This window comes from Populus trichocarpa, chromosome 2 (genome assembly GCF_000002775.5).
Source record: "Populus trichocarpa isolate Nisqually-1 chromosome 2, P.trichocarpa_v4.1, whole genome shotgun sequence".
NCBI lineage: Eukaryota > Viridiplantae > Streptophyta > Magnoliopsida > Malpighiales > Salicaceae > Populus > Populus trichocarpa.
Window position 1 is genome coordinate 4,873,033 of NC_037286.2, and position 17,216 is coordinate 4,890,248.

A 17,216-nucleotide genomic window follows, 5' to 3' on the forward strand; every position below is an offset into this window, starting at 1 on the left:
GAACATATCATTGTTTTTAGAATCACTGCAATAGCTAGAATCGAGTTCATGTTTTAGCTAGATTTTACACGCTAGGATTATCGGATTTGTTAGGATTTTAATGCTGGTAGTTAGACCTGATATATATCTAATAGGTACACTTCTTTAATTATCACACTGATTTGAATGAGTATGCTCATTTAATTAGTAGGCCACTCCCCCATATAATAATGGATGCAATCCTCCATCGTCGATGTCGAAATCTTACCAAATGATGCTATAAACCGGTGCGATGAGTGATGACGGGACGGGGTTAGGTTTTTTGTTTTGATGAAATAATTATATATTTTTATTTTTTTTATTTGATGTTATTATAGTTTTCTAGTTTTTTCCACACAAATAATTGTTATAACTTTATGGTAAGTGCAAATATGAGTGAATAAAGGATTTAACTTGTAACAGTTTTTTTTTCTTTTGTGAAAAATAGAAATCTTTCTTAATTCATTTTATGTTTCGATATTTTTTTCTATTTAGTATTATTATACTTTTCTAGTTTTTTTTCTTTGAAGTGAATAGTTTTCCTAGTTGTTTTTTTATATTTTGTATTAATAGGGTTTTATCGTTTATTTTCATATGAAAAGTTGTGTTTGTCTTTTTACAATTGAAGATTTAGATGGATAAAAATTAAATATTTTAGATGTTTCTTTTTTGGTTTTTGAGAGTTATGACTTTTAACAAATCCTATTATCCTTCGCTCCTATATACATAAATTGCTTTCAAAGCCCAATAATTCCTAGTAATTTTGAATGGAGGTGGTATAAGACATGTATCAATTCCTTGTGGTTAATTTTTGTATATTGTTAAATAATCATAGTTGAAAGAGATCACAGAATATGACGTGTTTATATAAAAAAGGACATAGAGGTTACTGTTCCATAAATAATATGTTGTTTTTGTTTTTGTCTGCTGCTATTATTAAAAATCCTGGTATTAAGATCCTCGATGCGCCAACCCATACAAAAGTGTTGTGCGAGGGATCTATAATGGGACGACATACATGTATATAGTATTAAGGACCCATGATGAGGTGACATACATAAAGATGCTAGAAACCCACCACGAGATGAACCACACATAAAAGGATTTTTATGGTGGATGATAGTTTCCGATTGAGGTATGAACTCGAGGACGAGTTCTTTCAAACCTGGAAAGACAAACGTGTGAGTTTTTTTTTATAGAAAAATAGATTTTTTTAAGTTAATTTTATATTTTTATATTACGTATTATTATAACTTTGTAGTTTTTTTTTATTTGAAGTGAACAATTTTTCTACTTTATTTTCTACATTCAATATTACTATGATTTTATAGCTTTTTTTTTTATATAAAAAGTTGTTATAGCCTTTTGTAAATTGAGAATCGTAACAAACTTCATTACTTCTCAAGATAAAGGTTTTATCTGACATTGTAGTTCAACCATGTTTTTAATTTTTTTTTCTTAGTTTTAAATTATTATTTTTCTGGGTGTTTTTGGATCATTTTTATATGACGATGTCAAAAATAAAAAAATATTATTTTAATATATTACTAAAAAAAAAAAACCCTTCAAAAAGCAAATTCCACCGCACTCAAAAACATTTCTAAAGACGCTCACCAACTATGGAGTTGTTATAGAAGGAGAAGGGAATCATCACAAGAGAAGGCTAAGGGAATAAGGTCAAGGAATAGTGAATAAGAAAGACTTTGAGCTCATCGTTAACTCCTATGCTCAAAGCAGTCGTTTAATGTGTGTGTGTGTGTGTGTGTGTGTGTGTGTATATATATATATATTGCCAGGTGAAATGCTCTATTTATTCGCACAGAACGGCATTAATCTGGGACTGGGAAGACTTCAGAGACGGACAGCATAAACTTACAGTACATTCCATATTCCTTCTGGAAAGATCGCACGGGCGGGGCGGGATTTGAATTGTATATTGTTGTTGCAATAGGAGGGCGACAGACAACTCGGCTATAAAGAAACAGGGCATGTTATCTGACGAATGTAGATTGCATCTTGGATGTGACTCGGACTACTATAAAATTGTGGTATTCTGCAAATCTTTCAAATAAAAATGGCCTGCTGGATGGCTTTGAAATGGTCGAACAAAGATGATCAGCTGGGAGTGGATGAAATATATATATTTTTTAATGAATTGAATCCTAGTCCCACCCAAAACCCAGGAGCAAACCATTTCACTCGCAACAAACACGCATATGACTCCAATGCCATCACTTTCTTTTGCATTCTGTCACGAAATCATGTGTTTGGTAAATTGTAAGATATTCAAGAATTAACTATCTATACTTACTTTCCCAAGAAATTAAAGAGAAAAATATATTTTAATGTAGTTAAAATATTCTTATTATTTCTTGGACTTCAAATTTATTTATTTTGTCTTTGTTTTTAAAATAAAAGTATCGTACAATTTTCCGTGGCCCCGTCCTTTTTTTACCCGGAATGGCTTTTTTCGCGATATACTCAAATCCAACGGCACCATTTCCAAATCCCATAATTACTCTAAACCATCAAGGGCACTCTAGTAATTCAGTAACTTTATCCAGTTCCCTTGACAAATAAAAATGCAGTACAAGCACCGAAGGCTAATAAAAAGTATAAAAATTGAATTGAAAAAACTGGAAAGAAAACCATACAGTCTCCCTGCTCTGTTCTTCCAGACGTCGAGTAGAGTCTCCGTTTTCTGCTACAGATTTTTTCATTGGACGAAACTGTCCTTGGCATGCCTTCAAAACCCCAAATTCATCCATTTCACTTGTCCTTCTAGATTCTACCAACAGTCAAAGATCCTGTCCTCTCCACTCACAAAGAAAATCTCCCCTCTCCATGGAACCAGTTGGAGTTGAAGAAGCTTGCTTATAGCGCCAAAGAAGAAAGAAAATCGAATGGATTTAACGGAAGGAGTTGGAGAGAGCTCTTCACCGCCGAGAAGCTTTGGTAGTTTTAGTAACCACGATGTGCGAAACGACGTGTATAATCGCTTCATAGAGAGTGGTCATGAAGAAGCCGTTTCTAATCCTGAGTTGTTTCGTGAACACATCGACTCTCACTTCAATCGCTTGCCTGCTAGGTTTTCTGAATTCTATTCACTTCATATTTGCTCCTGCTTCTGTTCTCTTTGTGAATCTGTTAATTTTATTCTAGTGAACTTATTGTTGCTGTATTTGCTTGCTTTTTGTTGTTGTTGTTGTTGTTATCAGTTACGGACTGGATGTTAACATGGATAAAGTGGAAGACGTTTTGTTACATCAAAAACTACTTGCTATGGCAAAGGATCCAGAAAGGCGTCCTGTTTACCATATCCGTTTCTTAGAGGTACTGCCTCGATTTTGCTCTTCCCACTATCAATGGCTTTTGATACTTCTTATTTTGTTGAATCACATGGTTAGCTAAGCTCCAATCTGCTTTATAATTTCGACGGAACTTTCATGGAGAATTAGCTGAAAATGAAGCAAGATATGAAATGATGAATAAGGTAGTAGTCATTTTCTTAAATGACATTGCCGAGAGGATTAATGACATTGTACTAGTCATTTGGTAAATTTAGTGGAGTGATTAATGATAGGGATTGAAATCAACTGTACTCGGTGGGATACTTCGGGTTCTAGTTTCTTGGATCGATGTTGTTAACATATATAGTTGTAAAACAACGAATTTGACTCTATGTTCCTGGTGAGAAACTTTTATCAAAAACTGATAGCTTTCTGGTGTGTGTGTGTGTGTATATATATATATATCATCTAAAATTTATCTCACGCCTCATTTCCATTTGTCTAATTTACACAATACGTTTATTACATATCTGACTCTCTTCATGCCTCAAAATGTTGGGACTTTTTTTTTCTTGGTTGGCCATCATCCTGGTTGTTTGGGGGCTAGGGTCAACAGAACACATGGGAGTTTGAACCAAGAAGATATTCCCTCACCTCTTTGAAGCATATGGGCATTAAACTATAAATCACTTGCACACAGAGCTCTACAAGTTAATTGGCTGCTAACTTTTAGCTTAAGATTCTATTTACTAGGATAATATATCTTGTAGCAATTATTAAGGCCATCTTTCTAGTTCCAAATCCTAAAATTGATACTGAATATTAAAGAACTTACTATATATTTAAAATGATTGTATTACTTATGATTTTGTCCTGCTATTTTGTTTCAGTAACACATCTTACATTCTATGCTCTGTCTGCTTATTTTCTGCTTTTGCTTCTGGGAAGAAACTTCGCACTAAAACAGAGGTCAATGGTGAACAACAGTTCATAACTATGACTCCTATCCCAAGGCCAGCGTGTGATACAGATGATGAAGGAGTTGTGCCATCACAGAAGAGGTTTTGCATCCTTGAAGATCTTATTTATGTGCACATATCAATGAGCTTTGAACTTTTATTTTCTAGATTTAGTGAGCATTTAAACCTCATGACCGTACTATATTGCTGGTTTGTCAATGCATTTTTCTTTATTTGTTATTTTTGCCTTTTCTGCAAGTAGAATCAAGGATTGTACGATTGAATTTGAGCCTTGCTCTAAGCTTGAGGATCTGAATTTGGATGTTAGAAAAAGTTCCAAGGACATGGAAGAGAGGTATCATTCAGGGGATGTTTCCAGAAGGTACTTTCTCAATGAAACTTTGTCACCATTTTTTTTTTAACGTTTTTTTTTTAATCCTGAAGAGCAAAATATTTGTTATATTGGATATTTTTTTAAAATTAGGGAATTTCAAGAGTTTGCTTTTAGTGCTGTGGGTTCACTCTGTAGATTAGTATAATTGCCAATATTTGTGCTGTTTTGTTCCCTGTGTTTTTCCTGTAGGAACTAGAACTTTTCCCTCATTACCAACCCATATAATTGAAATGACAAGCCTAAATGGAAGTGGCAGCAATGCTCTATGTTGTTCCATATTGATCAAATTCAAAAAGAGTTGTTATTTTCTTTCTGATCTTATCCTCTATCATAATTGTCTGGGTGTTGTAAAAGGAGTATAGATTTTAATCACAATAATCCTATTTTTTTTTCTTTTTTCTTTGGATGCATTTTTTAAAATTAGTTAAATTAAGATGTCTTTGTTCTATTTGTAAAAGGAAGACAGATTTGTTGCTCGGCCATAGATCTGTTTGCTATATTTATGAAATCAGGCGAAATTAACATGAATTATACCTATATATGCGTGAAAAGGACGAATTATACCTAGATCACTAATGTGTTCTTTATATATTTTTCTATACTGGAATTAAGTTGGTTGCTTGGAACTTATTGCAGGCAAGAAGTTTCACATGTTCCAATTCATGAATTCATATTTTCTACTGTAGACAAGCCTAAGCTTCTTAGTCAGGTATGTTTGGGAAGACTTTTTTTTTAAAAAAAATGTTTTGTTATTCTTATGAGTTACACCAGTCCATTTCCATGATCGGAATCCTTCATTAACTTAAACCACAATTTTTTGACATTTGCATTTGTAGAAGTTGAGCTCAAATATAAGTTTATTAAACTGCATTGCATTTCTTGCAATGAGTTTTGAGTGGATATCAGATTACCTCAGTAAAAGGGTGCAAAAAAAAAGCTTGGAATTTGCTACCATAGTATTTATTTCTCCCATAAAAGTAAAATGAAGCTTGAAGTTAGTTGCATTGGTTTTTTCTCTTCTATATTCACAAAATAACCATAATTTTATGTATGCTATTTGAATTTAATGAAAGGATTATTTTATTGCCCTGGTTTCATTTCCAATTGCAACTTTTAAAAACACTATGGGGCCCCTTTGCTTTTTATTCATCAGCTGTTGGATTCACTGTGTGTAGTATGAATAAGACTTCAACTTGTGCAGCTTGTTGGGATTTGCTATTATTCTTCATTGGGATGGAGAACATGGCATAATTCTTCATATTTACCTGTAGACCCTTAAGTTATGATATTCTCAACATGCCCCTTGCCAGATTTTATGTGAGCTTTGCTAATGCATCATGAAGTCTTATTTTCCAATCTAAAGCATATTAATAAGATGGAAGTTATAACTTATCTAAGCTAATGATGTTCAGAGAATCATATATATGCTCTACTACAAGGTAAAAGCAATGCAAAACTCAGTTGAACCAATGAAACACAAGACTTGGGTTAATTTTGGTGGTTTAAAATTGAAAAATGTGAATTTCTTCTGATGATGTTTTGTTTTCTTCTAGCTTTCTGCTTTGCTTTCTGATATAGGGCTCAACATCCGCGAAGCTCACGTGTTTTCAACTACTGATGGTTACTCTCTGGATGTATTTGTGGTGGATGGATGGCCTTTTGAGGTACTTGATACTCATTAAGATCTTGTGTTCATATTCCCAATATATTTTTTCCTTACTTAGAGAGTCAGTGTGACTCATTATTGCCACTGAAGGATCTTAATAGTATGGGGGCTATCTCTTTACTCCTGTTGGTCGTCTTGAATGTTAATCCATCTCTCATATCTTGCATCATAAATATCATATTGACGTTAGTGATGAATCTCTATGTTTTCCTTTTTGTTTAGAAAATTTGCCAGTTGGTTTCTTAAACAAATGTGCTTATCCCCGGACAGTGGCCTCATATTATATTAAGGAGCATTGTGATTATATCTCTTTATGACAGGAATCTGTGCTGAGTCCAAATGTTGCTGACTTTGCAATGTTGTGGCCAGGATACAGATGGTTTGTATAAGGCTATGGAAGAAGCAATTGCAAGAAGCGAGGTAATTCGTGTCTCAGTATGAACCTTTTGTTTGTTTTTTTGGGTTACAGTTTTGCTTTAATCACACTGCTGCCTATAGAAATATCTTGATAAATTCGTGGCATCATCATTTTAGATTTTTTTTTTCTTGATCATGATCATGATAATTGTTTCGGATTTACTATGCCTTTTCAATGGAAAATAAAAAGATCCTGAAAATTGTATGTGTATTTTATGATCACCTTTTTTTACCTTTACATATTGTACCTAGTGGAAGATATTCCATGCATGCTTGTGGAAGGGAATTTAGCCATCCCTGGTAATGGAGGACACAGAAAATGAAAAGCAAATGAGAGTTGCAATTGATATGTGCTGTGAACAAACATTTAGAAATTTTCTCATCTTGCTGGGTAGTTCCAAGTTGTGCTGCTTTTATTGGGGTTATCTGCTGAATTTTCTAGAAAAAGAATGGCTAATTTAGGGGAGAGTTTGTCTTTTGTGTGTATTCTTCTTTTCATTCCCCAGCTAGCTAATGTTGGCATTGTGGCATAATGGAAAGTGAATGTAGACATGCTAAAAATGTCTCTTATCTGAAAACTGTTGCCTTATAACTAGAATTAACTTGCAGCAATTTGAGTAACCATTACAGGATATAGTATATATCAACTAAGGCTTTGTATATTATTGCAGCATATGTCTCATTTTTTAGCTGCACAAAAATGTTGCAGATCACTTGACCGTTCACTTTCTTGTCAATTCAGTAAATTTGAGTGTCAGATGCGGTTTGTGCATGTGTATCCACTTAATTTTTTTTTTAAGAGATAAAACATATATTCTAATGAGCTTTGCAATGCATGATTGTTGCTTTGTTCCACCAAGCAATCCTTCATAAACAATTTACTTTTGGACCTCGTTGTTCAGACTTGTGGTGTTCCATTAAGAAGATGTAGCAACCCTCTCAATTCTTGAATGCTGACTTCTGATACTTCTTGGTACTGCTGATGCATTTGGTGTTTATGATGGAACTAAATATCTTAGTGTAAAACCCACAATCTGATAGTCAGATGAAGTTGCTGGCTGTTACTGAATGTAGAAGCTGTGCTGATTTACTATATTAAAGGTTAACGTAATTTAGTTTAGAGAAGCTTAGTTTAGAGCTTCTCTTTGCAGTGCTTGTAGGAATATATTTTTTTTAAAAATCATATCAATGGAGTTTTTGAAATTAAATTCCTCTCCATGCCTGACTTATTGAGGAGATCTTGCTCCTCTTCTTGTCTCTAAGCTTTTGCTTTGCTGTCACCATTTGACTACTGTAGACTCCCAAATCTTAAACTTGCCCAATCCTTTTCTATTGCACGGGTTTCTATTCTCTGCATTTGTTTCACTAAACAATGAATAAAATATTCTGACTATTCTCTCTGGAAACACAGGGTTCATGGTCTGGTTCTTCACATCCTCGTTCATCTATAGATAAAGCATTAGCAGCTGGTGCAAAACCTGGAGATTGGGAAATAGATAGAAGGTTATTGAAGATAGGAGAAAGCATTGCATCTGGTTCTTCTGGAGATTTGTGAGTTGGGCTTTTCAGATTTAACTACTTTTCTTCAAGTCTATTTTTTGGTTGTCGTCTCTTTCTCATATGTTATCTTCTGATAATTTGAAGGTACCGTGGAGTTTACTTTGGTCAAGATGTTGCCATTAAAATTTTTAGATCTGAGCAATTAAATGATACTCAAGAAGAAGAGTTTGCACAAGAAGTGGCAATTCTAAGGTGAATAGGTGGAAACTGTAATATTGAAGTTCACTTTGTGCCTTTTAAATTGATTCTTGCTAAATACATCATGTAAAAATGCTTAAGAATTTGACTTCACACTTCAATCATGCCAACTCAATTATCTTCCTTAAAGATTCTTTAAATCAAGTTTTATTAATAGAGAGAGCGAAGGTCATTGAACTTTGCTGTATGGGTTGTCCACTCATTCATCAACTCTCATGTGTCTGTCATGTTAACCTTTATATTTACAAGGATACCTGAGAATGACATAATCTGACACCAATGAAGCTGCCAATAATATTACACTTGGTTTTATGTAATGTGCTTGAGAGCACATCTTTGCAAGTCTGTCTTAGTAATTAAAATTTGGCTTATGTATTATTGTTTTTTAATAATTTATTCACTGAGAAATTTGCAAAACAAAATCCAGTGGAACTTTTCTGATTTTTTTTCTTTTTGCATTATTTTTTTTCAATGCTAGATATGCTGGAGGCAAAATGTCATTGACAATTAAAATAGAGTATATATCATGCGCTTTGAAGTCTCCATTTTCTTTTCCTCTTTCCTTTTCTTAAACATACATTTCCTAGTGAAGTGCATTTTTTTGATGCAAGCATTGCACTATGCTGCCGATATAGAAAACAGATTTTGTAGTTAATGTGCCCTACTGTATGATTTTGACTTAATTGACACTTAAAACGCTTGCATATTTCCTGGAAGAACCCTACTTTCTATACCAAGTTTGACTTGATCACATAAAGGAATATTTTGGCGAGAACATTTTTTTCCAGGAGAAGATTTTTTCCAGAATTGACTTGTCCATTATAGCTTTGTTTTTGGATTCTAAAAATTTTGTTTTCTTTGTTAAGGGGTTTGAGATTGTGGTTTTTTACATTAGCGACTCTTTAAACTTTCTTTTTGTCGAATGCATTCTTTTTCCGTACAAAGGGCTATTCATATCCTTTTACTCAAAATGCTTTTATTTTATTTGAACTAAAACAAATTATACCAGAAGCATTGGTTCAATCCAGGGATTTTGATCTTCTTCCTGTTCTCATTTTGACTAATCTCTGTTATTTGATTAACCTGTATTTATTTGTCCTTCAAGCAGCCATGGAATCGACTTTTGTTTGACCTTTTCATTCATTTCTTTATTCATTCAATGCTGTTTTATACAATTTGAACAGTATTGGGGAAAACCATGAAAAAGAGGGATGGCATTTAACCCTGTTCCGTGTCCAAAGACATGGCTCTTATTTATACATCCACGTGGTAGTTAAGAATTCCTCTTTTCTTTGTAGTGGAAATCTCTTCCCTTTCAGTTTAGTAATGTAATTTAATAGTGTAGTCTGAAAGTTCTGGCACTTCATTGAGCATGAATTTCTTTTCAACTTGTCCATTTGAGTTAATATTCTGGTTGTTCTACCTTACCGTCATTCAAAGCATTTTTATTGTGTTTTACATTTGTACCTGAATAGCTATCCAAATTAAATATCTTCTTTTGGGATTTTCTTGATGCAGGGAAGTCCAGCATAGAAATGTTGTTCGTTTTATTGGTGCATGCACAAAATCTCCGCGTTTGTGTATAGTAACAGGTACAGAACTCTACAGGAAGCAATATTCCCTTCACCTTTCGTTCCTTTTTCCAGTTTTATTTGATCATGAAAACATTGGAGAAGAAAACAAATATTATCTCTTACTTTTACATTGATCAATCTATCCCTTGTATACAAGATAGGAACCCTATATAGGAAAGTAGACTAATTAGAATCCTTACAATTAGGACCCTATATTAGGAAAGTAGACTAATTAGAATCCCTACAATTAGGCTCTACATTACTTCCTAATTATGTGCTATTTACAACCTGTAACACTCCCCCTCAAGCTGGAGCATAGATATTTATCATGCCCTGTTTAGAGCTTTCATGAAAATATCTCTCAATTGTTCTTCAGTCTTCATATACCCTGTGGAAATCAAACCTTGCTGTATTTTCTCACGGATGAAATGACAATCAATTTCAATGTGCTTAGTTCGTTCATGGAAAACAGGATTAGATGCAATAGAGCTGTTTGGTTATCACACCACAATTTTGCTGGTACTGAAGCCTTGAGGCCTACTTCAGTCAAGAGCTGATATATCCACATTATTTCACACAGATTGTGCCATGGCACTATATTCTGATTTTGCACTTGATCGTGACACGACATTTTGCTTCTTACTTTTCCACGAAACCAAATCGCCTCCAACAAAGACACAATAACCTGATGTGGATCTTCTATCTACCTTGGAACCTGCCCATTCTGCATCTGAAAAATATTCAATATGAGTGTGTTCATGATTTTCATACAAGATACCACGTCCAGGTGCTCTTTTTAAGTAACACAAAATCTGTTCTAAAGCTGCCCCATGGTGAACTGTTGGGGATGACATAAATTGACTTACAACACTGACAAAATAAGCAATATCTGGACGAGTCACTGTAAGATAATTCAACTTCCCAACCAGTCTTTTATATTTCTCTAGATCTTCAAATAATTCACCATCTTTTGTAAGTTGCGAATTAGGAATCATCGGGACACTACATGGTTTTGCCTCTAATTTCCCTGTCTCGGTTAATAAGTCAAGCACATATTTACTCTGAGATAGGAAAATACCCCCTTTTGCTCCTATTTACTTCAACACCCAAGAAATACTTTAGCATCCCTAAATCTTTCGTGTGAAACTGAGGGTGAAGAAAGGACTTAAGAGACGAGATTCCTGTAATATCACTTCCAGTTATGACAATGTCATTTACATACACAACTAAAAGAATGATGCCAGCTTTAGATTGTTTGTAGAAAACAGAGTGGTCAGACTTACTTTTTGTCATGCCAAACTTTTCAACTGCCTGACTAAATTTTCCAAACCAAGCACGGGGACTTTGTTTCAAACCATACAAAGATTTGCGAAGATGAAATTGAGGGGAAGATACACTGCCCTAAAGAGAACTTAAGGCTTTGCTCTTCTATTTAATGACTGTGCTTCTTTATGGTGCTCTCTCTTTTAAGTAATTGATACGAATCTCTCTGTCATTTTCCTCTGGGGCTTATTATGAGCATCAAGTATCAATGCAAATCTATTTTTGACTATTAGTAGTTGATGAGACCACGAAGTGGATCGTGGAGGATTTGCTTTCGTGGCATACATACAATATTATGTATGGTTGTGAAATGATAGGTTTTATGCTAGGGTTTAAGTTCCTCAAGTTATTTTGGTTGGGAATATTTTTACTGTCATTTCATTAAGTTAATATCTAAGGCATTGGCCTCTGTACCTATCTCTCTTTGTGGGAGTCTACTAAAGTTGAAGATCGTGCTTATACTTGTGTTAATATCTAACATGGGATACAAAATATCCATTTTCATCTTTGTTCCTTTGGCATACATGACTTCATTTTTGTAATTGAGTCAAATTCAAATGTAATTGGGTCTGTATTTGTTTGTTTGCCTGTTTTCTGTTTCATTGAATCCTCTGTAAGGATGATGTTCTTGCTTGCAGAGTTTATGCCTGGAGGAAGTCTCTATGATTACTTGCATAAGAAGCATAATATATTGGAGCTCCCTCAATTGCTGAAGTTTGTGATTGATGTTTGCAAAGGAATGGAGTATTTGCATCAAAACAACATCATTCATAGGGATTTGAAGACAGCAAATTTGCTCATGGATACGCAAAACGTATGAGTTCTTATTTTGATTGATTGAAGTGAGATCATATTGTTGTGGACCTCGTAAACATAAATTATTTAAAAATGTTAATCATATTCTGATGTTATTAATTATTCTTCTTCTTCCCTTCTGTTTGGCTGCGATTGAAGAGTTTGCTTTTCAATCCTTTTTAGTTTAAGGAGTTCAAGTTTGTTTTAAAAATGTTATTAATCTGTATGTGGCACCATCTAGAAACTCCTTTTATGTATGGGTCACACAGTTAATGGATGGAGCATGAAGATCCGATGTTGTTATATTTTCTTCTGCTCAGTAGTGGCTGGTTTGGGTTATAAATCATCAATGTAGTCGACTATAAATGTGATAGGCTGTCATTCCAGTTTGCATCTTTATTCAGCTTGTATTATTCAGGATAGATTGACAGTCTTGCGTTAATAATTCAAATTCAATATAAAAATCTTAATTCAACTTATTGTCATTTTTTCCTCAAGGTTGTCAAGGTAGCAGATTTTGGGGTTGCCCGGTTCCAGAATCAAGGGGGAGTAATGACAGCAGAGACTGGAACCTACAGATGGATGGCACCTGAGGTTTGAATTTTTTAACTTGGCTGTGTGGTCTTGCTTCCTTACTATAAAGAGATACAAGCTGTCGATTGCCACCGGTTCTTCTTTGCACCACCCTAGAGTTATCCCTATTCAAAACTCAGTTCAGGATCTTCAACTCAACTCCTTAATTGATTAGCTGCTTATTAAAAAGAACTGTCACTATCTGCAATTCTTTGGTAGAGATCGTGTTGTAATTTTTCTTTTAGGTGAATTGTTGAGAATTCAGAATTTGTAAAATCTGACAGCCATAACTAAAGATCAGTGTTTTCCCTTCCAGGAAGAAAGGCAAATGTTCTTTTTCTAAACTTTCCAGTTACTGTACTCTCGCTCCTCAGCTGTACTGAACATTAGATTGAAAGATATACATCCACTTTTTCATCCTCTTTTAAGACAAAAGAAATGGACCCGGGTTTTGTATGTTTTTCTTAAGTTCATGTTCCTTGTGAACTTTTTCATCTTCTGTGCAACATCATGGGCTCTATTCTTTTTGAACTTGCATCTGATTGTTTTTCTTATACTGTAATTTGTCTGATACAAGGTCATAAACCATCTGCCATATGATCAGAAAGCAGATGTATTCAGCTTTGCTATTGTGTTGTGGGAGCTAGTAACTGCAAAGGTATTTCCTGAACTTACTCCTAGCCCTCGTGCTTTTACAAAAAAGAATCAAAGTTACAAATAGATAAAAACAAAAAAAAATAATTTAGCAGTGAAGATAATCCTCACGAGACATTTTTATTGGTGTTGTAGGTTCCATATGATAGCATGACTCCACTACAAGCTGCCCTGGGAGTGAGACAGGCATGAATTCTACATACTGTTTTATATTCGAAATATATTAATCTAGGCTGCCTTTGAATTGGATGTAGAAGGACACAGTAATCGTCTTTGTATCCTTGTTCTGTGATGTGTCCCATCTTGCGCATTTTTACACTGTAATTGCGAGTGTCAGTGTTCTGGAAAGGAGTGTGGCATTAGGAGCCTTCTGGATTGCGTAACAGATTTGCTGCATTCAATTCGAGTATGATGAAAGCTGCTTCTCAGTGTTTATGTCCTGTTACTGAAATTGCCAGTTACAAAGTAACTTAAAATAGTTTCAAGATTGCGTTTCCAAGTCACAGAGTAACTAGTTTGTGCCAGATAGACAGTGCTTTCTCTATTGCATTGTTAAAGCATTCAAGGGTTGACATGCAATAAAAGCTTGTGTAGTTAATAGTTCCACAAATTTTGCGTAATATTTTCCAGGGGCTGCGTCCTGATCTCCCTCAGAATGCACATCCGAAACTATTAGACTTGATGCAAAGATGTTGGGAAACAGTTCCAGACAAGCGGCCATCCTTTTCTGAGATAACAGTTGAACTTGAAACACTTCTGCAAGAAAGTCAGGTGGGTTTCTAAACACTTCTTTTCCTCCTTGGTTAATACAGAAAACCATTGCCTAACTCAATGATAGACCTGTCAGGAATCTGCGGAGGCAGATAACAGGAACTGACCATTTCCGCACGCAACATTCTAACAGGCGCGTTTTGATGATTTGCTCATTTGTTGTTCCTTCTTCAACATAGTTGTGGTAAAGATTAAAAAAAAAACATAGCTATTGAGGTTTTATTGTACAACCGAGGGAAAATGATTTTAGGCTATCCGTTACAACACAAAAGAAACAAAGAGTAAGGTAGTTATTCTTCTGGGTCCAATTTTTATAGAAGGATTACACCTGAGTTTGTAAAGCATTTAAGTAGCAAAATGTGTATACTTTCCTCCATATATCTGTTAGTTCTTATTAACCATGCTTGATATTTGTTGTCTATGTCGATACGCCATTTTTTTTTAATTTCCAAAACATGAATTACGAAGATTGTAGCCATTATACATTATACAAAACTCTAAAACGCTTATGGAAATTACTGTGAACGCTCACGGATCACTAGATTTTAACAGTGAAATTATTTTTGTCCTTGATAGATAAAATTTAATGCCTTTGGTTTGAGAGACTTTTTCAATGAGGATTATTCAAGATATATATGTTGTTTCAGTAAAATGTCTAATTTATCTTATAATTTTAAAAAATAGAACTGTTCTGAAATTTTATATTTTTTCAAAACAATCAAATGGCATTTTTGCCTCTTGAATCATAAAAAAAGTGCCATGCACGCAAGGATATTTTTGTCCTTTCATGAAGTTCTTTTTAATATAAATTCTAGATCAATTAAGGGTATTTTAGTATATTTTTGCTAGATAAATTAATATTTAATTTTAAAAAACTAATGGTGTGTGGGGTTTACGCGGCGTGTTTAGTTCGACAAAATTTGTTTTACCATCGAGTTTTTGGAAGTGTCACCATGTGTTTCTTTATTCTAGACGATGCATGTCGGTAGATGATAGCTTGTTTATTGTCAGTGGTTATTTATTTATTTTTTTCTTTCTTTTCTCTCCCCAATCAAAAATGCATGTTGATCCTCTTTGTTTTTTGAGTTTCAATTTTAATTTTTATTGATTTGTAATTTTTTTCTTGGTCATTTTAAAAAAGTTATGTTTGTTTTTTATTTAGTTCTCCAATTACAATTTGTCTTATGTTATCTTTTTCAAATCGTTTTTTATTTTTTTGATTCATAATTTATTTTCTTTACTTTTTTGTTAAAGTTTTATTGGTTTTCAATTTCATAATTCAATCAAAGTTATGGTTTATTTTTCTTTAATTTTTTTCTTGTTTTTTTTTGTTTTTTTTGTTAAAGTTATTTTTCTTTTTAATTTAACTTTCTAATTAAAAAAATTTGAGTTCCCTCTCAATTATTATTTTTATTTTATTTTCACCCCATTCTTTAAATTAAATATATTTTAAAATGACCAATAGATTATGTGGGAAATATTGCACTGCCCCTTATAGAAAGGTTGTTGATTTTTTTATGAAATATCATACCAAACCTTTATAGCAGGGTTGATGGGGTGAAATTAAAAAAAAAAAAGACACACAACACTATTCTAATGAGTTGTGTTTTATGGGTGTGATGACAATGACTTAACCATACCTTTAGTGTTTTGTAGATTCAAGAAATAACATATACTTATCTTTCTTTTTTTACTTGAATTGATGACGTAATTGTATGAGTTTTAAATTTAAAGATCAAACTGTATCTAATTACTTCTTTAAAGGTTGCACGAGTAAAGCATAACAATATGGTAAATTTCTTGTTTATTGAAGGACTTGTTTGCATAATTATAAACTCTTAGGACCAAAATGTACTCATATGCGTTGGTGTCATAAGCGTGTGTAGGGGTGAGCAAAAACACCGAAAAACCGGAAAAAGAATAACCAAAAAAACCAAACCGTGAAAAAAACCGATTAAACCGATTAAAATTTCAAAAAAAACCGACCGGTTCGATTCGGTTTCGGTTTTATACGCCTGAAACCAAAAAAACCGAACCCAAACCGAAAAAAACTGATCCAAACCGGTTTGAACTGGTTTTTATCCTAAATAAACCGAACCAAAACCGGTCGGTTTGAACCGGTTTCGGTTTTTTAAAAAAAAAATTCAATTTGATTAATTTTTTTGATAAAAACCAAACAAAATCGAAAATGACTATCTCATATAAGTCCTATGCGAAAAATGATTTAATTACGTTTGTGTAACAAAAACGTTGAAGTTAGTCATTGCTCCATACTATGCTAACAACGACCCAACTTTTTCATCTCCTTTCTAGCAGCAATCACAGACCATGCATAACAGAATAAAGAATCTAAGGGGCGGCTAATGATGTGTTTCATAGTGAGGCGCGCAGTGGTTTTTTTTTAAGTGTTTTTTTTATTTAAAATTATATTAAAATAATATAATATTTTATCTTTTAAAAATTATTTTTAATATTAATATATTAAAACAATTTAAAAACATAAAAAAATTATAAAATATTATTTGAACCGGGTTTACCAACGGTGCAAAAAATAATATATCCAAGCGACACGAAGTCAATATGTTGCCATAGTTGACGGATGCTATTCATATGATTAAAGACAGCGTATATTATGTACGTCGACGACGACGATGATGAGGCTACATTCCCCGGGGAAAGGAATAGAAAACCAGAAAGACACGTGATCAAGTGACGCGGAAAGTTGAAAAACTTGTGTGTGTTCCCCCACCACTCACCCCTCCAGCGAAAAATCTGTCTTGTTCGTAATTTCCATTTTATGTTTTAATTGTATAATTAATTAAATGGGACCATTTTCTTTTTTTCCGTCGTTACGTGTGCCATTTCAACGGAGACCCAGCAGTCAGACACTTGCATGTGGGAGCCAGTTCACTGATTACACGTCGGGGATTAACGGGAACAAAGGCAAAAACAAAATCCACCTATGTTTTATTATATTTTTTATTTTTTAAATTTTATTTTTTATATTAATCTGTTAAAACGATT

General features: G+C 33.7%; 1 protein-coding gene across 3 annotated transcripts; it reads left to right on the forward strand.

Annotated features, from left to right (window-relative positions):
• Window positions 1-2,618: 2,618 nt before the first annotated feature.
• On the forward strand, window positions 2,619-14,613 carry LOC7466405 (serine/threonine-protein kinase STY46). 3 transcript variants are annotated; one of them, XM_024596144.1, is made up of 16 exons: window positions 2,619-3,106; window positions 3,237-3,351; window positions 4,257-4,369; window positions 4,530-4,649; window positions 5,298-5,370; window positions 6,215-6,325; window positions 6,697-6,747; window positions 8,156-8,295; window positions 8,389-8,496; window positions 10,021-10,094; window positions 12,038-12,213; window positions 12,693-12,788; window positions 13,345-13,425; window positions 13,557-13,607; window positions 14,052-14,192; window positions 14,260-14,613. In XM_024596144.1, the coding sequence occupies exons 1-16, from the start codon at window positions 2,922-2,924 to the stop codon at window positions 14,296-14,298; spliced, it is 1,674 nt and encodes a 557-aa protein (XP_024451912.1). In that variant the 5' UTR covers window positions 2,619-2,921; the 3' UTR covers window positions 14,299-14,613. The 3 variants fall into 3 exon arrangements, with proteins under 3 accessions (XP_024451912.1, XP_024451913.1, XP_024451914.1); XM_024596145.1 differs by having other exon boundaries at window positions 14,269-14,613; XM_024596146.2 differs by lacking the exon at window positions 2,619-3,106 and having other exon boundaries at window positions 3,238-3,351; window positions 4,199-4,369.
• The last annotated feature ends 2,603 nt before the right edge of the window (window positions 14,614-17,216 follow it).